Source organism: Phasianus colchicus, chromosome Z (genome assembly GCF_987193195.1).
Source record: "Phasianus colchicus chromosome Z, bPhaCol1.hap1.1, whole genome shotgun sequence".
Lineage (NCBI taxonomy): Eukaryota > Metazoa > Chordata > Aves > Galliformes > Phasianidae > Phasianus > Phasianus colchicus.
Window position 1 is genome coordinate 90,842,003 of NC_143476.1, and position 25,134 is coordinate 90,867,136.

Here is a 25,134-nt window from a genome sequence, read left to right on the forward strand (position 1 = left end):
CAAGAAGTTGGATCAATCCCCAGTGCCACCAAGGCTTTGTCAGGCTTTTCCTGACCTCCTCCTGCATGCATCAACCCTGCATCTGCCCCATCCCTCCTCCTGCCTTTATTACTATCTCAGCCCCTTCCCAAAGAGCCCTTCAGGGCTCCAACCTTTGCAGCACATTTCCGCTAACATCAAGTGTCCAGCACAGCTTTTTATGTCACGCTGATCACCAGCACCTCACCGTTCTGCATTTCTTTTTTTGCAGTATTTCTGACTCAGTATTTCCTCCCTCCTTGGCAGTGAGTAAACAGCGGAGCTGCCAGAGGAAGTGCCCGGTGTTTACCAAGCAACAAGCCCAAATGCAGAGGATTTGTTTCCATCAGAAGGTGGTGGAGCTGAAATTAAACCCTCGTTTTTATCCCATTTGCTCTCTCACACAGCCACTGTGCGTCGGTGGTGCACAGCTTTTTGGGACCTGGCTTTAAAAAGTGTGGTCGAGTCCCCAGGGATGTCTTTGGGCTGCAGCTGTTGAAGTTGAGATCTGGTGCTCGAAATACAGCGCTGCTCCTCTGCCTGCTGCTGCCCACCAAGACAGAAGGGGTTCTGCTCCTCTCCTTGTGATTGCTGGGGCTTCCTTCTGGTCTTAGGTGATCTCATGGAACTGTTTTGACTGGGAGTTTAGAAAATGGCCTCAAGTTGTGCCAGGGGAGGTTAAGGTTGGATATTAGGAACAATTTCTTCTCCAAAGAGTGGTCAGGCATTGACTGTACAGGGAGGTGGGGAGTCCCCATCCGTGGAGTGTTCCAGAGCTGTGAGAATCTGGCATGTGGGGACATTATCAGTGGGTTTGGTGGGGTGGGTTGGGGATCTTGGAGGTCTTTTCCAACCTTAGAGATTCTGTGATTCTATGGAATGGGTGTGGAACAGGCTCCTCAGGACAGCAGTCACTGCCACGAGTGCTCAGGGAGCATTGGGACACCACTCTCAGACACTGGGTTTGGGTGGAGACAGAGGTTGGATCCATGATCCCTGTGGGTCTCTTCCAGTTGGGATATATCTGTGATTCACACAACAGCACTGCGTGAGATACAACTACGTGGAGGGAAGAGGGCTTTGGTTGGTTGACATGAGTAGAGAGCCCTACAGCATTTGCTGTTTCCAGTGCTGGCAGAAGCTCACAAGGAGGAAGGTCATCCCATAAATGCACTCGGATCGTATCGACAGGCTGGGGCACCCCCAAATTAGTAATACTGTGTGTGTTTAAAAATACAGCCAAACTGATGAGAGAGGGCATGCTCACTGCACTGACCTCACCACACAAGCATGGGGCAGGCCCATCCATGGTGTTTTTTTTAATAGAGGCATTTCCAGAGCAAATAAAGTTCACGGGGCAGGGTGGTGGAGGTGCCATAGAGGTTCAGCAGGGTTCTGAAGGGTTCCCTACCTCAGACAAAAGGATGCTCCGTCTGCTCCTGGGGATTGCCCTCATCCCACTCCATGGTCCCCAGCTCAGATGTGAGGGATCATTCATCTGCAGAATGTCTCTGGGACATGAGGAACGTGGGTGCTGCCACGTTAAATAAAGCTGTTCTGAGTTGACTTGTCACTGAAATTATCCTCGTGCTTTCCTGGGCACAGATGGACTGACATAAAAATGGATTGCAGATAAACACGCTCCAGTGATGCAGCATGGATAGAGTTGAGGGAGGTCAGTCCCCGTAAGGCCTGGGGGAAACATTCCCAATGAAGAAGTGAGGATGAGCAGAATCAGGCTGGGTTTGTCTTTCTTGGGATGTGAGGAGTGCATTTCTCCATTTCTCGTTGGTTTTTTTGTTGTTGTTGTTCCACTAGAAAGCCAAGCGGGAACTCCAAGCCATTGGGTAACCCCGGGGTGATAACCTGAGCTGGCCAATAACTCCTCCACCCCAGGACAACGGAAGGAAGAGCTCTGCAGACTCCTCTGGAGACTTCGAAACAGCCCAGCAGTGTTTGATTTCAGTGCAGACACATTGGGAAATTGCCCAATAGAAACAGGCGTAGAGAGGAATGAGTCATCACTGTGTGGTTAAGCAGTGGTTCAGTGGTGTTACAAGGTTTTTTCCTGCATATGCAAATATTATTTTTTTTTCCTTTTGTAGTGAAATGTATAAATAGCTCCTTCTTTGGATCTCCCATGCATGGCTGGAGCCCTGCGAGCAGCTGAGCCTCTGTCTCAGTCTGTCAGTATAAAAGGAGATGAAATGATACTAGCTTCTTTATTCAGTTCTGGAGTTAAGAGGTCGTGCAGCCAAACTGAGAATGCACTGCACTGTTGGGAATGAACTTGTTCTGCTCTTTGGTCTTTCCTTCTGAAGTGCCAGCTGATTTTTAATACCAAGGCAGGGTCACTGTGGAGACAGACAAGTGGTACCACGCAGGATGTCTTGCAGAGGCTGTGGCTCTGAGCAGCATGCTCTCCTGTGCCATCCATGTGGTGCTGGTGCCCTCCAGAAAGTGTTCTGTTTGTTTTTCCATGTTCCTCCTTGCTCTTTGCCACACATCTCCAACACACTTACCCCTTTTCAGGTCCAGCATTTGGGCAAAGCCTTTTTTCCTCCCTAGCTGGAGGAGCTAATTTGCTCCTGATGTTGCTCTGTAAATCGTGGCACTCTCATAATCCTCAGGCCTGGCATCCAGTGGCTCCAGGGCAGGGTGACCTTTCTCTATCGAGGCTGTGCTCCCTTCATCTTCTGGACATATCATTTTGTGAGACCCCAGGGGGTGCTGGGACACTGGATTTGAGATGGGTTGGGAGAATTGGGTCTGGTTGGTGTCTATGGGTTGGACAAGTTGGGACATTGCTTGGTGTCTTTGTGTTGGGCAAGTTGGGACACTGCTTGGTGTCTGTGGGTTGAGCAAGCTGGGAGACTGGTTGGTGTCTATGGGTTGGATAAGTTGAGACTCTACTTGGTGTCTGTAGGTTGAGCTTGCTAATGTGGACCACCATACTCAACGCAGCCATCAGCACCCATCACATTTCCCATATGTTAATGTTTGAGGTCCTTCTGCTTGCTGTTGTTCAGTGTTGGTTGTGCACTGGGAAAAAAATGCCCCGTGTCCATCCAAGGGGAGGGGCAGGGCAGAAGAGGCCACCAGCACCATGAGCTGTGATATTGCAGATGTCGGTGTTGTTTCTATACGATCTACTTTCTGATGGCTTCACCATGTTGAAATCCCAACCACTGTGCTCACATTGAGCAATCCCCGCACTGTTACCAAAGAGTCAGTCTGTCTGCCTTCCTCCCCCACCCCGAGTTTCCATTTCCTCCCAGTTCTCCATCCCGTCAGCTGTCGCCTCTTCCCGGCAGTGAGGTTTTGCTAATGCAGCCCGTTGTCTCCATCCCTCTTGCAGAAGGATTTCACCATGCGGGAGGAGCTGCAGCAGCGGGATGTGGAGCGCTGGCTGGGCTTCATCACCTTCCTCTGCGAGGTCTTCGGCACCATGAGGAGCAGCACCGGGGAGCCCTTCCGAGTCCTTGTGTGCCCCATCTACACCTGCCTCAGGGAGGTAATGCCTTCAGAAGTTGTCCTCATCCAAGCAATTGAATTGCAGTGCTGAATTGCCCGTGATCTGTAGGTGTCGTAGTGATGGGTTGGGCATGGTGGGGATGGCTTAGGGTTGGACTAGATGATCTTTTCCAACCTTAAAACAATTCTGTGTTTGCTCTGTTATTCTTGGAGATTTGCTTTCCCGAAATGAACAATTCTCACTCTATCATGCCTCCAGGGGCACTTGGCTTTTTCTGTCCACTGTGATTCTGCTCATGAAAACCACATGGTCTGTGCAAGACTTCTTTTTCAAAGGCTTGGCGAAGCCCCACAATTGGGACTGCAAACCCAGTGTTTAGGTTGGCACATCTCACCATTGCCGAAATCCTCACCAGAGGAGCTATAGAAACTTCTAAAAGACAGGTGGATGCCCTGTTCTTGAAAGTGCCCAAGACCAGGTTGGATGGAGCCTTGGTGCGAGACAGCCAGCCCACTGCAGGAATTGGAACTGGATGATTTTCAAGGTCCCTTTCAACCCAACCATTCTATGGTACTGTGCTTCTGTGATCCTAAAGGACTCTTCCAACCCAACCATTCTATGGTTCTGTGCTTCTGTGATCTTCAAGGATCCTTCCAACCCAGCCATTCAATTGTTCTGTGATTGGAGGCATTCATGCCAATGAGTGGATGAAGTAGACAGAGAGAGGAAAGAGAGAAGGGCAAGCTCCCCTGTGCCATTACTCCCACACTGTCACTCTAATACACTCTCTGCTAGATCTTGAGCAAGGGAAAGTGTGGGGGAAAAATTGCTGGGAATGACTTTTAACATGGAAAATTTTCTCTGAATGCAAATGCATAATAAACATTTTGTCTTTGCTGTAGTACTGTGGGCAGAGTTCACAGACAGTGAGTGTAACAGTGAGAAATTGTTGGGGCATCACAACAAGGCACATGTGTCTCGCAGAGGAGGTAGGAGAGAGATGCTAGGAACAGCAGAACTTCCCCAAATTCTCTGCCCACAGCACTGTGTGTCACTTCATTGGGAAGACCTCCTGTTGCTCCTGTTTCCCATTGCAGCCATGACACAACCCAGCCCTGTTTCTGCCAGAATTGTTCCCGACACACTCCTGTCTGCCCTTGCTGTGATGTCACCATTGCTCATGTCATCTTGGGGACACAGGGGCATGGTGGCATGCTAAAGACACGAGTTTCACATATTACAGATATTTTTGCTATAAAACAGCTCCATAAAAAGCTGTTACTAATTATATCAAGATGCCATGCAGAAGCTTGTTTCTTAAACTTTAATCTCTTTGTTCCGTAAGAGGACAACTCTGTCCAAGCTGTTCCATTTCTTGGAGATGAAGACCTCGTAGCTCAGCTGATGTGGGTGAGCCAGAGCCATTCAGCTCTCCATCATGCCCCAAAGTGACTGGCTCATGACCACAGGGCTGAGACCTTGACTGTGTGGCAGCTCGGCACTGGGTTCTCATAGAGCCATAGTATCAGTTGAGTTGGAAAGGACCCCTATCCACCCATCCTCTGGTGATAAATCATTATCAGGGGCAAGGCAACATGAGATACTGTCTCTGCTCTGCCTGTCCTTCCCTGCTTCTCTTTCTTTTTAGTTCCTCTCTTTATTTTATTTTTTTCCCTTTTCCTTTATGGCTTTGGCAGACTCAGCCAAAGGTCATTGAGGGAGTGAGAAGAGGAAGGGGAAAGTTCCTGATGGCTACAGCAGGAATGTTTCTTCCCTTCCCCTGCAGAGCTTCCTCTTCAGCTCCTTTCCTTTCCCTTGATAAAAACTTATTAACATCACAACTAATTACAGAGGCAGTGCAAAGTGAGGTGCCACCAGGATGGGAGCAGCATGGGGACAGTAGGGATGAGAGCAGGTGTTCATCAGAGCAGAGGAAATTTGAGTCATAGCACTGGAGAAGGGAAGTAGGTCTCCCAGCCCCAAGGTTGGCACCTGGGGATTACGGGAAGAAGGGATTTTTAGATAGAGCCCCTCTGACAGATGGGAACCAGAGAATGATGGCAGCTACCAAACATGGGGAGCTTGGGAAAATGAAGCTTTGAGCACTTTTAGGGCACTGTCCCCACTACTGAGCTTGGTGTCTGCAGTGAAAGGGATGTCCTGCTGTGGTCTACCAGTCCTGTGGCCATGTGGTCCCAGCTTAATTCAGAAATGCCAAGTCAGTCTCTTTAAATTCCCATTGCCCTGAAGGATGACAGTGCTGACATCTCACTGCTCCACAGCCTCTGCCCTGTGCCCAATGTGGGGCACTCTGCTCCAGCAACACGTCACTTTGCACACCCTCCAAAGACAAGGACTCTGGTTCTTGCAGCTCAACCACGTTTATTCTTCACTGCTGAGTCAGCAAAGTTTAGAAAACGGGCTAGGACTGGGGACCAGCAAGTACCATCAGCGGGGATGTGTGTGGTTAACGTGTGCCCTGTGGCTGATGCAGGCAGAGAGATGATAAGTAATGCTATATCCCATCTGTTGTTAACTGGTTCTGAGCACTTCTGCCCCACTGAGGCTCATTATAGGCTGGCTGCTCCTCACCCAGCTCTGCTGTGTGCTGTATGGGATCAGTGTGGGATGGGCGGTGTCAGGAGGAGGTTTGGATTCTTCCACATCTCTGTGCCATCCTCAATGGGATGTTGTTTGGGTGCCAACGCAGGAGGTGCCTCTGGGCTGGGAGCTGCCACCTTGCTGCCAGCCCACTGCCAGCTGAGCTGCCTCCAGCTCAGAGTTGGTGCCGAGCGCTGCTTGGGATGTATTTGTTTGTTTGCATGACGCTGTGCAGCAGACAGAGCTGGATTTACATCCAGGGAATCTCAGGAGTTGCCTATGGCAGACGAGCAAGAAAGTGGAAAAACCAGCTCCAGAGATTGCAGGCAGTGACGTTGCGTGGTTCCTCCAGGAGTGGGGTCCGACAGGGCTCTGCCTCCCTCCTGCCCTACTGTAACCCCATTGCTGCCCCCGTGTTCCTCTCCTGCGCAGCACTTGGCTGTTTGCCTTGTTGGCTTCTTAAGGTTCCTGTTGTTCCTTCCTCCAGCCCACCGAGCTCCCTCTGGCTGGTGTGTGGAGTGGTCCCTGCAATTCAGTGTCATTTCCAGACTTGGCAGGAGTGGGCTCCTCCCCTCCTCCAGGTTGTTAGTAGGGATGCTAAAGACAGGTCCTGCAGCGAGCCCAATGGTTGCCCTGTTACTGGCCTCCAAGAGGAGTTGAATTGTCATCCAACGCCTACATCCCTCCGTGCCCAGCCATCCAACCAGGTTTTTAACTTATGTGGTTGTCTACCACTACTTGGATATTGGGAGAAAGAGCCCAAATGCTTGTTAAAATGAACGCAGTAGACAACCATGCTCTTCTCTCATCTATAAACCTCCATAGATCCAGGAGGTGAGGCACATCCGTGCTGATCATTCCTCATCTCCTTCAAGACACACTCAGTGGTCTTCTCACAGCCTGGTGCAAAGCTGATGAGCTCCAGAATCGTAGAATCATTAAGGAAAGGTCCATTAGAATCATCAAGTCCGGCCATCAGATCCTCATATTTGAAGCTTTCTCTCATGGTGGGCATCTTCCCCATCCCTAGTTTCCCAAGGAGCTGCCATATTGCCTCAGCACTGAGCTCCCAGCACCCATGGGTGCATGGGATGGGACTGCTGGAACAGATTCTAAGCACGTGTCAGAAATCAGCTCATCACAGGCTAATTAAACATACCATGATGATGTTCCCACGGCTGGAGGGTCCCACTGGAGGTCCCCATGCCATGAGGGGGCCCAAGCTGGAGGGAGTCTTATTGGGGTCCCACACTGAGAGAGTCTCCATGTTGGATGGGTCCTATTGAGGTCCCACCCCATGTCATTAAAAGGATGATCCTGCTGGGGGTCCCAGTTTGAGGGGGAGAGTCCCTTTGGTGGTCCCCATGACATGGAGGGTGGTCTCATTGGAGGCCCCAGTTTGGGGGGGTTCTCTTGGGAGTCCACATGCCATTGAGGGTGATCCCATTGAGAGGGTCCCCGTTTGGGTGGGGGGTTCCTTTGGCATTGAAGGTTTCTCACTGAGGAGTCACAATTTGGGGGGAGGGTCCCATTGGGGTCCCCATGTCATGGGAAGGGTCCCACTAGGGGTCCACATAACACTGGGGGTTCCCATTGGGATCCCACACTGGGGAATGTGTTTCCTGCCTCCACTGCTGGGAACAGTGCTTCCCTCCTGGTCTGGTCCCACATCTCCCCACTCCCTGCAAGCCCAGGTGTAGGGCAAGGAGGGGGCTGCTCCATCTCATTGCCTCTCTACATCTGAGCTGCAGTGCAGCACATAGACAGCATCCACTCCCTTCCCCCTCTCAGTGCCTGTTATCTCCTGGGGCCATGCTGTGTAATTTAGAGAAGTATTCCAACGCGGTAATTAACGTCTGAGCTTTGGAGGGCACTGTCTCTCGCTGTCTCCTTCAGAGGAAGAGAGGAAGAACCTCCCTCAGCTGCAGCCGAGCCACAGGGCGGTGCTGCTGGGAGAGAAAATCACATCTTGTCGCACGGAGGGGATTTTATTTTAATGGCTTTCCCTTTTCAAAAAGCATCAGAATTTGGAAGCCATCTGGCAGTGAAATAAGAGGTTGGGTTTTAGGATTGCATCCTCTGAGAGCGAGACAGAATTTGGCTTTTTTTGTTGTGCAGTGAAGGCAATGAGAGGTCCAGATCCTGACCCCACGCCCCTCCTGCCTTGGAGCTCCAACGTGGCCAGGGCTGACCCAAGAAAATAGGGAGAAATGAGTCCTGGAGGAAGAGCTGGGCATGAGGAGGAAGGAAGAAACCAACTGTTAGTTATTTCACCTACAAAGCCGTGCTGGTCATGAAGCTAAGCCCCTGGCACCGTGGGGGCAAACAAAACACAGAATGGCAAATGGGGTTTTTCATTTGTGCTCCCTGTTTTGGCCAAGGACAGGGTTGGTCCTTGGGAGCCCCTGGGAGGTGTCTCACCTGGAAAGCAGTTGGTGTTTGGGAACAGGTGAAGACACAAAAATGGTGATGCCCAGAGCTCGGCTCGATGTTTTGTGCACCAGAACTTTGTTCCTGGAAAGCTGCAGGACTCAGTCGTGGCCAGTGAGCATGGGAATTGCAGTGCCATGTTTCAGACAAGGAAGGGCTTTGGTGCCAGACAGAAAATCTGGCACCAAAGCAATATCCCTGCTCACCCCAGGGTTTGCTCTCTTCCATATCTTCCATTGTGGATATAGATTTGGATTATGAACAGCTTTGCAGGCAGAGCCAAATTTAGAGAAGCAAGGCCACCAGGGACAACCAGGGCCACCGTTTTCCCCTTGCCCTACGGGATTGCTGGGGAAGCACCTTCATTCCTTGGGAAGAGGTGGAAGGAGCAATGAGAGCAGATGCCATCCCCTGGGATGGTCCCTCCTCCTCACACTGGGACACCACTGTCAGACACAGGGTTTGGGTTTGGAGCTGGGGATTGGACCTGGTAATTCCTATGGATCCCTTCCAGCTCAGGATGTTCTATGATGCTATTTGTGTCCACAACCACGTGAAGAGCCAGGAGAGCACCAAGTGTCCAGCAGCCAAGGGTGGGCCCTGTGCAATCAGCACAATGCTTTCACTGCTTCTTCTTTCCCTTTGGGATGAGGTCACATCCTCTGCTCCCAGCGCTGTTATGGCTGCAGCCAGGCAGGATGAGGCTGACAGGGTGGCTCTCTCACTCCACCTCACCCGCACGCATACCTCTGGTCCTGCTCAGACAGTCCCAATGGATGTGTCCCCAAGGTGAGGGCGATGCCTTCCACCTCTCTCTTCTAATGGGAGCCACCCAATGGGGCTACCACTGGGTTGCATGATCTGACTTGATGAGCGACAAGATAGCCTTCATCATTGTCTCCTGTAATTGCCTCTTAATGGTTTCCATCTTTGGAGGAACCCCTTTTGCTGTCCCAGATCTGGGGAGAGAAATGTTTCGTGGTTTCCCTTATCTGCAGTGGGAAGGAGGAGGAGGAGTTTCCCAGGCTGGGCACAGGCTTTGTTCTCTGGCTTTAGTGCAATTTGCTGTTAAGTATCTCTTGTTGGAACTCCTCAGAAGCCCAATGAGGAGAACCAATGTTGTCATTTGCTGGGTGCAGCAAGCAAACCAATCTCCTACTCTCCAATCTCCTCCAGTCTTCCAGAATGTCCAGGTTGGGTAAGAGGAGAACAGAAGTCTCCTCCTCAGCTAAAAGCTGTAAGACAAGTAGATGCCGCCAAGCAGCTCCTTCAGGTTGTCCCAGATGCAGCATGATACCTCATTTCGGGGCCAGCAGTGCCCCTTCCTGGTGGCCTCTTCCCAATGAAGCAAGTGGGAATTGCCATCAGCATCTTCCTAAAGGGGCTGATATTCCTGTGTGGGGTACATCTTGTGCATCTCCGGTGGTCTTGGAACCTTCATTGTATCGAGGCTGGAGGTGAGAGGCTGGAGTGGCAGAGATTTTGGGGTGGCTATTCTTGTTTCCTCCAAACATGTCCAGCCTCACCTTTTGCTTCTGATTCAGTCTGCAGTAGGGCTGAGTGGGAAGACAGTGTGCCCTATGCATCCCCTACTTCATCAGTTCTATAATGGAAAGGAATTCCCCAAATCTCATTTCATGCTTAGGCAACCTCAGCATCAGAGAAGATGCTACTTGCGTCTATGGTTTTCTGGTCCCAAAAGTTCTTCTGATGCCTAGCAATGGGGAGTTGATACCTCTGAAGGGAACTGTTTGTAGGAATTCTGGAACTGGCTGTGCAGATGGAGTGTTAATTACTCATCCCCAGTGCCCACATCTGCACTTTGCTTTTTCCCCAGTCTGTTTTCACCAACCCAGACAGACCAACTCCTGCTCAGTGCTGCTCCCAGAGAAGCCCCAGCCATCCCATGGCTCTGGGTGATCATTCCAGGAGGTCAGAAAATCCTCTTTGCTTTCACACTGGAGTCATCACTGAAGCATCCCAAAGCATTGCATGCTAAGAGGCAGTTTGTGGCCAGCGCTGCTTATGCCATTCAGCAAGCATTGTCATATACAATAATTAGTGCAAAGCCTTACAGGAAAAGTGTCATCGCAACTGTAGAGGGTAATGTATGCATCTCCTGATGGGAAGAGCTGCAGAGCATGACCCAGCCTGCATGATTTGATGAGAAGTGAGGCAGATTCTCCATCTTGCTCGTGGTGTGGGCACCCTGAGAGCTCTGCGTCAGCACTTCTGTGGTGTGGGTTATCTTGGTAGAAAGTGGGTAATGAACCCAAATAGTTGTGGGGATGTGTACTGGTGTACTAGGGAGTTTGGCTAACATCCAGTGGCCTGCAACAAATTCAGGTGAGTCCATCAGCACATTTGGAAGGAGGAAACTGGTTGTACGTGATGAAGCCCAGGTGCAGTTTTGGGGCTTTCTTGTCCTCTCCTGGATAATGGGAGCGCAGGGATGCTGAGTAAGCCTTGGGAGCAGAGGAGGAAAGAATAGGGGATAATCACAGAACCGTAGGATGGTGGGTTGGAAGGGACCTTGAAGATCTTAGAACCATAGAACTATGGAGTGGTTGGGTTGGCAGAGACCTTACAGCCAATTCCAACTCCATGCCATGAGCTGGTTGACCTCCACCAGACCAGGCTGCCCAGGGCCCCATCTGAAGCCATCTACACACAACCCAGTGTGATGTGCCCTAGGGGATGCTGCTTGAACAAAGAGGTTGGACTGGATGATGCAAAATCTTCAGCTCTTCTGCAGAGCCCATCTTGGTGAGTGGAGAGAAATAAGGCATATGAGCTTGCTACTTTGTTTTGCTGGTGGATATTCACAGCTGTACCCAAATCTGCTGTCAGTGCTGAGTTCCTTAGATTTGATAAGCAATAATACCCAGTGTTCCCAGGAAATCCCGAGCCAGGAACAGACCCTCAAGGTATTTCATGACCAAAGCCATTTTTTACCCATCACTCAGTGGGGCACAGATAGTTGAGAACTGGAGCTTTGCAGGGACGGAAGCACGATGCCTTCTGTCTCCCACCAGTCTGCACAGCTCCCAGTCCAGCACCAGCAGAAGAAGTGAGAAGCCTTTCGCAACCGTGGTCGGGTGTTATGTGACCAGTCGGGCAGATCCTGGCACACGGCCCCCACTCTTAGGAAATCAAGCAGACTCTTTGTCTGCTTTCCAGCAGCAACTGCTGCTTTGGCTGCACAGCTTCACCCAGTTCAGGGAACCAGCTAAAGAGCAAGGCAAAGTGTTCTTGCAGACAGCCTGAGCCCCAAGGGGATGATTGCTAGGTAAACCCAAAGCGTGTGGGGCTGAGCAGCCAGTGGGAATGGTGTGAGACACAGTGGGGTTGGGGCAGCACTCCGCAGCAGGGAGGAGCAGTTATAAATAGTGAAATAAATAATAATTCCAACATGGGAGTGCTAATTTACTAAGTATAGTATGTTTACCTTGAAATATTTTAAGTAAATAAAAATCAGATTGCAAACAATTAATGACATTGCTTAGGGTCAGGGTCTGGTTGTGCAAAAGCCACACATCAGGCTTGCAGTTTGCTCAGGTTTGGGTTTGCACACTCGGTACTTGCATGCAGCCCTGCTTGCGTGAGCTGGTAGGGACATGCCAATGGTGACATCCCAGTGATGACATACATCCCAGTGGTGACATCCCAGTGGTCATATCCCAACAGTGCTGTCCTGATGGTGACATCCCAATGATGACATCCCAATGGTGACATCTCAGTGGTGGCAACCCTAGAGTGACATCTCAGTGATGGCAACCCAACAGTGACATCCCCATGGTGCCATCACAGACATGACATCCCAGTGGTGACATCTCACTGGTGTCATCTCAGTGGTGACGTCCCAGTGATGGCATCCCAGTGGAGGCATCCCAATGGTGACATCTCAGTTGTGGCATCACAGCAGGGACATCACAGTCTCTGTTAAAGTGTACTTCTGGGCTACTGCCTGTTTATATTTTTCCCTAATTGAGATAGTTTTTTTGTTGTTGTTGTTTTTGGGGGGGAAGGTTTAATGTAATCTCTTGGGTTGTTTTGCAAAGAATCTGTTAACTGTTTAGGAGAACTTATCTCAGAGCTTGTGGTTTGGGCTTAACCACTGTTCCCAAACAATTCAGTGGAAAGATAAACTTGGGGGAACTGCTGCATGCATTCAGTGCCTGGCTGGATATTTGTCTAACATGAGATCTAACTGATGGGACCACGTGCTTGTCCAGATGCTGTCAACATCAGCTTCAAAACAAAGTGCTTTCTGCTGAAAACAGAAGAGAGCAAAGACACAGCTTTGAGACCTACCATAATTCCTTGAGTTACTTCTTGTTTTTCCAATGGTGGTGGAGCTGTAAACATGTTCATTTCTAAAAGAAAGGAAACAGAAAAAAAAATGGAATGGGAAGAAGAGATGACTGAGGCTGAAAAGCAGAACATTGTGTTCAGTAAGAAGTGTGACTTCAGAGCAAATTCACTGCCACTGAGCTGTGTTGTGCATGGTCAGGTTTAATTAGCCCAAAGACTTTTCCACATTTTGCCTTTTTTTGATGAACTTCAGAGATGAATGAAATCAGTTAAGTTGTCACAGCAATGCACCACATCATAGTTTTTATCTGCAGAAAAATCAGCCAGAGCAGTTCTGCTCTGTCTCCTGTGGCTTTAACGGAAAGCCTGAAGTGAAGACTCTGAGTGCATGACAGTGGTAAAGTGAAGGTAGAAGCAAAGAAACATGCACTATCAAAAAAAAAAAAAAAATGTGGAGGTTGGTGGCCTTGCACGTGGCAGGGGGGTTGGAGCTTTATGATCCTTGAGGTCCCTTCCAACCTAAGCCATTCTATGATTCTGTGATTATATAAAGATGCGCATTTTTGACCCAGCTTTGCTCACAGTTCCTCTTTTTTGGGGAGGAACTGCCCTTTGCCACTGACTCATGCCATTATGGCCTGACCCTGTAGCATCATGTTGGGTTGTTCTTGGAAGTTGCTTGTGCCTATGGGCTGTGTTTGGAATGCAGAGTTCTGGGAGAGCAGAGCTGGGTCTGGGGTTGGCTGGAAGTGGCTGAAAAAATCACTACTGAAATGCCAAAAGGTGAATGGAGATCCTTTGTGCTTCAAGGATAAGGTGGTGGGAAGTGACCACGCAGACTCCCATGCTCTCAGCAAGCATCAGTACTTTAAGAGAAGTGGTTAATCTTCAATATCCCCTCTTTTGCAGTTGTTACAGTCTCAGGATGTGAAGGAGGATGCCGTGCTGTGCTGCTCCATGGAGGTAGGGGAGCTCCACATCATGTTGTCCCTTCTGCCTCATGCAGTGGTGGTTGGCTATTCAGAGAGCTTTGCTGTGCTTTGTAGAGAAATTATGGTACCTACACTGCACAGGTGGGATTGCAAAGTCGGGGTTGAGGTTTCTGAGGCTCATGCTGCTTTGGGAACCTATGGCCATGCTCAGAAGGGTGGAAACACAGGGCTGGTTGCGGTGCAGAGGGATTTGGTCTGCATCCAGAAGAGCCCTGCTTAGTGACTGGGGCACACGACAGCTGTGAATCAGCAGCAAATGGAGGATCAGGTAAAGGGCTGCACACCACATCACAGCACATGCTGTGTTTTGACAATAGCTCGAGTTCTAGGTGGGATTTTTCCAAAGCACATGGTGCTGCTGCCTTTGAAGTTGGTGGGAGATGAACCACGCACTCCTCCCTCCCATAGCCTCACTCGTAGTGCAGCATTAATATTTTTCAGCAGGAGGAGGAAATAGTAAAAATTCTTCTTGGAATGAATGATAAGGCACTGGCACAGACTGCCCTGTTAAGTGGTGGAGTCTCCATCCCCAGAGGTGTCCAAGAACCATGGAGATGTGGTATTTGGGCACGTGGTCAGCGGACGTGGTGGGGTGGGTTGGGGATCTTGGAGGCCTTCTCCAACCTTCATGGTTCTGTGTTTCAGTTTAGGAACACGGCTAAGTGGGCTTTGTGGGGATGGCCCAGTGGTTGGACTAGATCATGTTAGTATTCTTTTGCAGCCTTAACTGATTCTGTGATTACTGGGGCATGGTGGCGATGGGTTGACAGTTGGACCTGATGGTCTTTTTCACCCTGAGTGATACTGCCTTTCTACAAAAACAAAGCCGTAACGCTGTTGCCCCCTCTCTCCTGACAGCTGCAGAGCACCGGCCGGCTGCTGGAAGAGCAGCTGCCTGAGATGATGACGGAGCTGCTGGCTGCGGCCCGTGACAAGATGCTGTGCCCCTCTGAGTCCATGCTGACGCGTTCCCTCCTGCTGGAGGTCATTGAGCTGCACGCCAACAATTGGAACCCGCTGACGCCCACCATCACGCAGTACTACAACAAGACAATCCAAAAACTGACGGCCTGAGGGGCAGGGCAGGGTGGGGTGGGAAGGGGCGAGGAGAAGACGTGCACCTTAGCGGGATTCCAGTTGATGTACCCAAGCAGACAAACCCCAGCATGCTCGAGAATTATGTTCGTGGGGTGGGGAGGGAGAAGCATGTTTCTTTCAGCCTCGTCGCCAAGTGCCACCCCTCCTCCCTGCCGTGTTTTTGTTGTAGGGTTTTCTTTTCTGAAATCGGCGTGTCCCGCCGGGTTATTGTTTGGCTTTAGAAAGACGATGGTGAGTCGGAGGAGCGAGCCCAATGGGGCCAGGATTGTTTTCACGCTGTCCCCCCGCCCTGCTCTGGCCAACTGGCAGCAGACAGCGCACAGCAGATGTCTGGGGAGGACAAAGCGTGGCACACACTACACAGACGCTCATCACTGACGGCTTTTGTCCAGCGGAGCTCTCGTTATTCTATTTTTCCCCTTCCTCTTCAACTTTCTGCCCCCACCTCCGCTCCGTCTCCTCCGGATTCTGATGGGCACATAGGATGGCTTTCTGATTTGCACTGGGTTTTATTTTTTTCTTGTGTTTTTTTTTTTTTTTTTTTTGTTCTGTTTTATTTTATTATCGTCAAAACGGACAATTGCCATCAGCGCGGAGATGGGGCAGCAGCGCTTACCCTCCGCTCACAAATGGTTTCATGAAGATGCTGAAGCAGGAGAAGGATTTTACAAGAGTCCAAAAACCACTGTAGGAGAAACGTAGCCACAGTCTTCTTGCCAGAAACCTCACAGATTTACCCAAAAACATGTGCCCTGAGCTAGGAGCTCTGCGGAACACGGGATGCTGCTGTGCTGCAGCATCTCCCATCCACTTAACAATAGCCCATTTATTTTTTTTAATTTTTTTTTGTTGTTGTTTCTGTTGAAAGAGTGCTTTATTGTAATTACTGTCATCATTGTAATTATACATTTAAGAGCAGGCCTGTTATAGTCAGGCCTATTCATGTACAGGGCAAGGGAGAAATGAAGACTTGGTGTTCTCGGGAAACCAGCAGAGAGAAGGCAAAAAGCATATGGCAAAAAAAAAAAAAAAAAAAAAGGGAGGAAAAAGAAGAGGAAAACGATGAAAAGCCAAAAATACAGTTTTCCTGCTGCTTTCTCACTGGCTGCATTTCCTACTTAGTTTGTAGACTGAGGTTCAGTGGGCTTGGAGGTTCCTTCCAACCCAACTGTTCCATGGTTCTGTGATCTTCAAGGTCCCTTCCAACCCAACCATTACGTGGTTCTGTGGATCTTTGGGGAACTGGAAGAGCAGAGACTTTTGACATGAAGGTGTTGAGGAAGTGAGAGTCTTGGTTAGACGGTTCAGAGCATTGGGAGCCATTCATTCGGTTGCCTGTTGGTGTGTCTGCAAATCCACACCTGGTGTATGAGAGAGGAACTGAGGAGAGGAGCTTCAGCGATCCTAAATGCTGAGGAAACAGGGAGATGGCTGCCTGTATGGAAGGGCAGATGTCAGGATCTGAGCTGGCAGCCTCCCTGCACTCCGCACCACAGCATCCCTTGGACTCTGCTCTCTGACTAGAGCAAAAGAAGGAAAAAAGAAGGAAAAAAATACACTAAAATACAAAAAGGAAAAAAAAAAAAATTAAAAAAAAAAAAAAAGAGAGAGAGAGAGAAAATCCTAGGGGGAGGTTTGCCCTCCAGCACTGGGATTTCTCCCATCAAAGAACTTCTGTGTGAAATCCATCTGTTTTAATGTCCGTGTTCATCCCACCATGGACCACTTGGTCACTCAGTACATCCCTCGCTCCGTTGAGGCGTGAGAATCTAGGAGTTGACCAAAAATGTAATTTTTTTTTTCCCCCAGTATTATGTTCTGCTGCTAGTGTCCCTCACTGCAGGGGCAAAGTGTGGGCAGCGTTGTATTTTGGGTGCAGAATACCCTCTTTTGGCCAAAAGTGGGGCTGGCACCACGGCGATGCCCCAAAACTGCAGCCCCCCAGCATCCTCCTTCCCATTGCCAAACATCTGCCAGAGATGAGGTGTTGGTGCCCACAACCAATTCACTTGGATTCCCCATGAGAGATTTCACCCCCATTTGGGGAACTCTTTGTCTGTATGCAGGTGGAACAAAAACTGGGGAAAAAAGGCAAGATAAGTTATTTGCCTGGTTCCCCCCATCCCCCAAAGGGGATTGATCAGTACCTATTCTTGGCATGATCGATGATTTCGGAGAAAAAAACTTGTCAGAAGAACTTATGATTGATTCTCTTGCTTAATTTTATAACATCCCTCTCTTGGAAATACGGTTTATTATTTCCCTGCTGGGTATTTGATGGCTTTACACTAATTTTACTCTTCTTGGTGTGAGCTGTCAGCCCATCCCAATGAATACTCAGTATTTTTCAGGAGAATAAACACGAAGGGCTGTATCCATCGCCAAGGGAGCAGCAGTGTCCCGCAGAAGATCACACTAGCAGTTCTTTTTTTTAATGTATTTATTTGCATTTGAAGAGGCACCATTTTTAATTTAATCATGTTTGTTAAATGAAGCGCTTTAAAAAAAAAAAAAAAAAAAAAATTAAAATGGAGAAAAAAAAAAAAAAAAAAAAAAAAACAAGGAGAAAGGATTTTGGGGAGCATAAAAACTAGATATTCATCCTAGAGAAAACTCATCATTTTCAGCATTTCAGCAGCATTTCAGAGACGAGCTGACAACTCTTTGTGGCAATGCAGTCTTCTTGATAGAACATCAGACCCACTGTATGCTATAGAACACGTCATCTGAGTAATAAATGTGTAGAGCTTGACGTTTTCCCATCGTTTTGTTGGGACGTGCCATCAGTTTTTGGTGTTGAGCTTCAAACATAGGATAGAGGGGGGAAGAAAGGAAATCACAGTGTCTGGTGTGAAACATTGCTCCATCCATCCTACAGCTTGTGTTGGAAATAGGGCGCTCAACGCTGCTCGGTGGTGCCCCTTCCCAGTAGGTTTTGGCCATGGGGATAGGGCGGGGGAACCCCGCAGCACATCGCGACCCGATGCACCGCTCTGCCTGTTACTCAATATATATATAATAAAGAAATAAAGCTGTGGTTTTTCCAAGAAGTCTCGCGTGGAAAACCCGTCTCAAGTCAATTAGAGGGTGCTTTTGGGCTAATTGAGATGTGCGCGTTCGTCGGGTCACTCGAGGGGAGGGTTTTGTGTCACCGGCTGCCGGGCTGTGGCAGGAGGATGCAGGTGATCCACTCCTGCTGTGTGAGAGTGGCAGTGTCTCTTGCAACATGCCTACGTGACCGCGTGCAGCTCGCTGGGCTCCAAGCAAACAGGGGCGGTGGGAGGAGCCAGTCCCCAGGTGGGAGTGCCACCAAAAAGCTCTGCTGCAGTCACCCAAAGGCGCTGCGTTGTGTTATGCTGTTGGTAGAGCAGGGAAAAGCAGGACTGGGTCTGTGCATCAGCTTCATGCGAGGGTGATGGCCTCAAGTAGCACCTGGAGACATTCAGGTTGGGCATCAGGAGCAATTTCTTCTCCAAAGAATGGTGATGCAGTAGCATAGACTGCACAGGGAGGTGGTGCAGTCACCATCCCTGCAGGCGTTCAAGAACCATGGAGATGTGGCACTTGGGGACATGGTCAGTGGGCACGGTGGGGTGGGTTGGGCTTGGGTTTGGGGATCTTGGAGGGCTTTTCCATCCTCAGTGATTCTGTGAATCTATGGAAATACACTTTACCCTGAGGTTGCACCACCCATTACAGCACCAGCGCAGAGTTAATGGGAAAATCTGGTTCCTGGAGGTCCATCAGACATACACGAGCGTCTTCTGCATGCGCTGTGTCTTCTCCATGCTCTCTAGCAAACAGGACACATAGCTGGGTCTCATCCCTCCCAAATCCCGTAGCCCGGGCCATGGTCCTGCAAAACCTGTAGGAATTCTTTTTATCCAGCAACCCCACTCATAAGGAGAGCTCAGATTTCAATTCCGAAATTGAAATTTTAGTTTTTCAGCATTTCTACATGTTGAGCTCCAACTCTCCTAGAAGAGCTCTGTTCCAATAAATGAGGGTTTGAAGGAGAAGGGGGGAGAGGACGGAGGTGTATCGGGGACGGGTTACACCAACCTGTCTGCTGCTAATTACATCATTGCGTTAAGAAGAACTGGTTTGAGGGCAAATGCTGCAAAATACCGCTCTGGGGAGAAAAAGACACAAAGTACAGGTTGCGAAATTCACTCTATGCATTGTTTTACTGCAAAGGTAACTTCTACCCCAGGGTGTTGTGTTTTACAGCATTGCAAGAAATCAGACCCAGGCTCGCAGGTGCAGGCTGTGTGCTGCTAAAGCTAAAGCACAGGCGTGAGGCACGCTCAGTACTGGTGTTAAACCCATTGTAATTTTTTAGGGAAGGGGAAAAGCACTTGGGATCATGTTGCATGCGGAGATTACCCAGTTGTATTCATTTTCTGGGGGCAGGCAACCATCCCTGGTCCACATCTTTCCAATTCAGACACACCCTCCAGTACCTTGCAGGGGAGATTTCTGCCTTTCTGCTGTTGGTCCATCTGGTCCCCCTACTCTCCTTCCATGGCCACCCAAAGCACGGAGCTCAGCTGCTTTTGGAGACCTCCAAGGAGGGAGAGAAGGGATCTGGCATGAGACATGCTGAGTCTGCACTCACTCTTCTCCACCTAATTGTCCCAAGGTGCTGGATCACAGGAACAATGGGAAAACACACGGGATGGCACATCCCACATAGGTGGGCATGGTGTGGTGGTCAGCAGTTGGACTTGCTGACTGTAAAGGTCTTCTCCAACCTGAGTTATTCCATGACTAGGCACGGTCATCTTGAAGGCCTTTTCCAACTTGAATGATTGTGTGGTTCTGTGGTTGGGCACTATGGGCATGGGTAAATGGTTGGATGTGATGACCGTAGAGTGGTCTTTTTTCCAACCTCTGTGGTTCAACGAGTGGGCATGGTGGTGGGGGTGGGTTGATGGTTGGATGGGATGGCTGGGATGCTTACTGTCCCACCAGCCTGGTGAGACATAGGGTGAGTGCAGTCCCAGAGCCTGATTTCTGCTGGGAACCTCTGGGCCAAAATCAGGAAGAGGTTGAACTTTACCTATAATGTGAACGGAATGTGAACTCAGTGCTGGTTTGGTTTTCCCAAGTTCAAGAGAGTTCATGGGGAGGGAGGTGAGGAGGGAGGGCACTCTGCTTTTGAACTTGTGCTTTCTGTGATTTCTGCTGGCAGAAATGCTGCAGGGCCACAGGGGAGGCATTTTCAGCCCCCACATCCCTGGCCCCAACCCCATGTGCCCCTTTCCAGCGTGGCTGTGGGGCTGCACCACACCACTGGTCACCTCCTCTGTGACCCAGTAGCAACTCCCATTGTCACTGGCTCTGGGGAGTGTACAGATTCATTTCCAGGAACGAGACTACTGGAGGAGCAGTCCCCTGGGCGGCTCCTAACTCTGACACATCTGATGGCCATTCCAGGACTACTGGGAAATGTGTGGCATTCGTCTCCGCGGGGCTGCAGATGGAGTTTCATCATCATCTGCTCCGTGAAATGGGAGCTGCTGACATCCCTCAGCAGCGATGCAACCAAGTATATACAGGGTTTTGTGTTTGTTTTTTTTTTTCCTAACCAGCAGAACTCAAAGTTTCATATCATTCCAAGCAATCCTATCCTGACAGCACTGCATTTCCACCCCAAGCGCTGGTGACACTCGAGCCCCCGGGCGCCGTTATCAATGAACTTTGGCACCTTGAACCATGGAAAACCCCTGAGCGGCGCCGGCAGCGCTGGGTGCTGGCGTCCCCGGGATCAGATGGCCCCAGGGGATTTGCTGGGAGTCCCATGACGCGCCTGGAAGGGAGCCTGGACGGACGGGCACCGCCGCAGGGCGCCGGCATGGGGTCACCGTGGGACAGCGGGTGGCCTCTGTCCTCTGCACACACCCCTGTGATGTCCCATCCCTATGTGTGCCACCCCTATGTGTGTCACCCCTCTGCGTGCCATCCCATGTGTCGTCCCCCCCCCCCCCCCCGTGACATCCTGCAGTGAGGGGTCAGGAGAGCCTCCGCTTGAAGGGGGTCACTAAAATGAGAGAGGCTGAAGGAGGGGCAGCAGGAGGAGGGGAAGCAGCTGGAGGAATGTTAATTAACAGCAGCTTTTGCGGTGTTCTTTAATGAGGTCCAAAAACAGCTGAGAGGAACGAGAGCTGAAAGCAACATTGTGTTGGAATGGAGCAGAGGGTGGGAGAGGGCACACTGAGGGTGGATGGGTGATGCTATGGGGCCTGTGCTGCTTCCTACACCCCCATGCTTAGGCACGTGGTCAGTGGAGATAGGAGGATGGTTGTGATAGGACATAGGGATCTCAGAGCTCCTCTCCAGCCCCAGTGGCTCTGTGATCACTGCAGTGCACCCCTGCCATTGTCCCTTGCACTCTGAGCACGCATCCATTGATGGATGCAGTGCTGATATTGAGACACTGAGATCAGCGTGTGATGGAGTGTAACAACTGCAGTGAGTTTTCACTTATGGGTGATCTGAGTGGTCTTCTCCATCCCCAACGATTCCATGATCCTGTGGTGTAGGGACATAGGAGGTGACATTCAAGGTGGTGAGAGACGCCATGAGCTCCCCACACACTGGACCCTGAGGTACAATGCCCTATTCAGAAAGACCAGGAGCAGCAACAGAGGTTTCTGTAACCCAAATGATGCTGAGAACTGAAGGGAAATGCCAGGCTGTGAGTGCCAGCACCATGCTGTCAGCCTCTGCCTGTGTCTGAACTCAACAATGCTTCAGCAGACTGATCCGGTGGGGGGCAACCAGCCCATGGCAGTGGGCTCTGAGGTCCCTTCCAAGCCACCCATGCTGTAGTTCTTTGACCCCTGTGGTGCATGTGGGTTGGTGTTTTCTGCAGTTCCCCAAGGCAGGAGCAGCTCTGTACCAGGAGATGGATTCCCCCTAACAAAGCAGATCCCAATCTGGAGCGCTGCCTTCCTGCAACAAGAATATGCCTCAGGTGAAAAATTCGTCTCCTGAACCTGACCTCCCCTCCCTGAGCTTTGGTGCAGGAGCAGCAGGGCTGACAGTGCAAAAGATCCATCACAAAGCATCCCCAGAGGCTCAGGTTCATTGCATGAGTACTTTGTGTCCTTTAGTTCTGCAGCAAAACCCAACGACTCGTTGCCCACAGCCTCACACCCATGAACTCTGTCCACACATTGCTGCCTCACTCCCATTGCGATCAAGAAACTTGGATTCCCTTATGTCACCCATGCTCCAGAGAATGCCTTTAACACCAGGTTTGTGCTTGCTTTCATTGGGCACCTGGTTGCAACAGGGCTCTTTTCAGTTTTCCTCCTCTTCCAGGCTCTCAGCCTCAGTTTGCCTTGCTGATGGGAGATCAAGATTGTTTTCTGACCCATTCATCCCTGGACATTGGCTCTGAAATGAGCTGATGAGCTCCAAGAGATATGTTATACCCGTGGGTTACATCCATGGGTTATGTTCATGTGTTATGTCCCTTCACTGGTCGAGTGATGGGAGCTGGGACTCTCCTGCTCCTCAGTTTTGTAGGGTGCTTTGAGCAAGACAAATACCTTTGGGTCTGGAATGAGATTTTCCCCACATTTTGAGCACATTCATATTGGCATTCTCATCTGGCCAGCTGCAGGGTGTACCTGGGACCAAACTCATCCTAGCTCAGGACCACAAGGCTTGGTGATAACACGGGTCTGTCCCCAACCTGAAACCTTCACCCAACAGATGTCTCTATGAGTCCCTTCACCTAATGGACAACTCAATGGGTCCCTTCATCCAGTGGATGTTTTCATGGGTCCCTTCACCCAATGAACTTGTTAATAATCTGTGAGACAAGAGCCCACGAATTCCTTGGAATCCTCAGGGCAGATGAGGAATGAGTCCCACACAGAGCATCACCCAAGTGAAAACAGGGATCGTGCCTCTGACCCATGGAAACCTCTTGCTTCAAAGGTCTCAAGATAGTGGAGTTTTTTCCCTCTTGTCTCTTGCAGTGCCCATCACAGGCACTATCTTTCATCAGCAGTTGACAGTTTGAGCAGATTCCACATATGATATATCAGCGGAAAGCAGCATGCTTTGACCCTTCTTTATTGCACTCTTTAATTACCACTTGGCATCGCGGGGAAAAAAAAAGCGCAATCGTGCTGTAATTTACGGTGGCGCAGGATATCATTAGGACATTTTAATGCCAATTAAGCTGGAGCCACGGTGCAGAGCAAGATTACAGCTCACCAGAACGGACTGATTTCAGCCATCCCAAATTTCCAGATAAATCCTTTTCTGGAGGGGGGGGGGAGGTTGTGGAGATCAGGACTGGAGTCTGTCTCAGCCAGCTCCTGTCTGAGCCTCTTAAGTGCAGGAGCTTTGAGTAAGGTGATTTTGAAGGAGTGGGAACCACAGCTAAGCTGTGCAGAGCACAGTGATATGAGGTCTGGGGCCACCGCCACATTGTTGGACAGTTGTCATGGATGTCCAAGGAACTGCAGGGCTCATTCATAGGGGACATGTCGTAATTAAGTGTCCTTCAGCAAGAAGGACATGGCACTGGTCGCAAGGAGCTACCGAGGGTCTGGACAACTGTGTCTCATTTTGCATCTCCTGATGCTAGAGCTGAGCAAATGGGAAAGCAGATGAGCTGGTGCTCAGCACCCTTCTGGCTCTCTGTTTTCCTCTACTTTTTTTTTCTTTTTTTCACTGAAAGAGGACTAAAATTAGCACAGCAGGAGTTGAAGTCTGGAACATTTTAACTCAAGTTGCAGAAGTACTGAAAAGCTGTAGTTTTGCTGATTATCTCTTGGCTTTCAGACAGCAAACAGTGATGCCTTGTCTAATATTTTCACAGACAAGTATAAGCAGAGGCCCCTGAAAATGAAGGGCTCTTTGGGGTGTTTCAGCTCATTCTCCAGCACCATGACATCCAACCTGGCAAGCCAGGTCCAACCAAAGGTCCAATCAAAGTTCCAAACAAAAGTGCTACCAAAGTTCCAACCAAAGATTCAAACAGGAGTCAACCAAAGTTTCAAACAAAGGTTCTCATCTGGCCAGCTGCAGGGTGTACCTGGGACCAAACTCACCCTAGCTCAGGATCACAAGGCTTGGTGACACCACGGGTCTGTCCCCAACCTGATACCTTCACCCAACAGACGTCTCTATGAGTCCCTTCACCTAATGGACAACTCAATGGATCCCTTCATCCCATGGATGTTTTCATGGGCACTGCAAGAGACAAGGGGGAAAACTCCACTATCTTGAGACCTTTGGAGCAACCTTTCCATCCAAAGGCTCAACCAAAGGTTCAGTCAGCTCAGCAGCTCATCTCCTGCAAGAGGCAGCTGCACGGGACAAGGTACAAAATGGGATGTGCAGAGGATTTTCCAACCCCAGAAGACACTTGCAGTCACAGCTCACCAGCACTGTGCCCAGAAGGACACCTCAACCTGCTGTCAGGTTGCTGGTTTGACCATTGGGCATACGAGAGGTTATTGAGTGTTTTAAGTCTGATGGCACAGAATGGAAACGAAATGAGGCAAACTGTAGCACAAATGAAGATACACCAATGTCTGCCCTCTCGGGCATCTCTAGGGCCCACCAAGCAAGACAGGTGGGTACATCCACATGATCCAAGGCTATTTTGAAGCTGGCTGGTGGGCTCAGTGAAAGGAATCCAGAAGAGGCACAGTCCATTCAGAGCAAACCTAATACTGTATTCTCAATAAATCCCTTTGGGTGGGGAATGTTGGACAGAAAGGGGCAGTATTGGGTGAACCTGCTCTTAATGCTCACAAAGACTCACCCTCTACCACCTCTGTTCACCATGTGAAGGCCAGTAGGATCCAAGTCACGGATGCTGCACCTCTCCAAAGCCTCCAGGCTCCACAGGACCAGTGGTTTCCACTCAAGAAACTTGCCTTCACCAAACGTAGGAGCTCAATCAGCTAAAGGAACTTCTGCTGAGGACATGTTGGATGTGATGCAGAGCTCCAGTCAAACCCATGGACCTGTGGAGAAACCCAGATGATACGCTGGCATGAAAGCCATTGTATGTTAGGGACAGGATGGTAGAGGACGAACACTGGGCTGCTGCCACGGGGGTCAGCTCAACCTGAGATGACAAGCAACAGGAATACCCTCCTGCTGCACCTCCCCACCTCTAACAAAACCACTCTGCACCGAGGGTCAAGTGTACATTTTTATTTTTTTCAT

At 49.9% G+C, this 25,134-nt stretch overlaps 1 protein-coding gene across 6 annotated transcripts in view; it reads left to right on the forward strand.

The window, feature by feature from the left end:
• CTIF (cap binding complex dependent translation initiation factor) overlaps nucleotides 1-17,978 on the forward strand; it is a 95,334-nt gene extending 77,356 nt beyond the window's left edge. For all 6 annotated transcript variants that reach the window (XM_031597096.2, XM_031597097.2, XM_090132288.1 and 3 more), the window contains 3 exons: nucleotides 3,377-3,532; nucleotides 13,748-13,801; nucleotides 14,689-17,978. In XM_031597096.2, the coding sequence (XP_031452956.1) occupies nucleotides 3,377-3,532; nucleotides 13,748-13,801; nucleotides 14,689-14,904 (426 nt within the window). In that variant the 3' untranslated portion in view covers nucleotides 14,905-17,978. The remainder of the gene's footprint in view (nucleotides 1-3,376; nucleotides 3,533-13,747; nucleotides 13,802-14,688) is intronic.
• The last annotated feature ends 7,156 nt before the right edge of the window (nucleotides 17,979-25,134 follow it).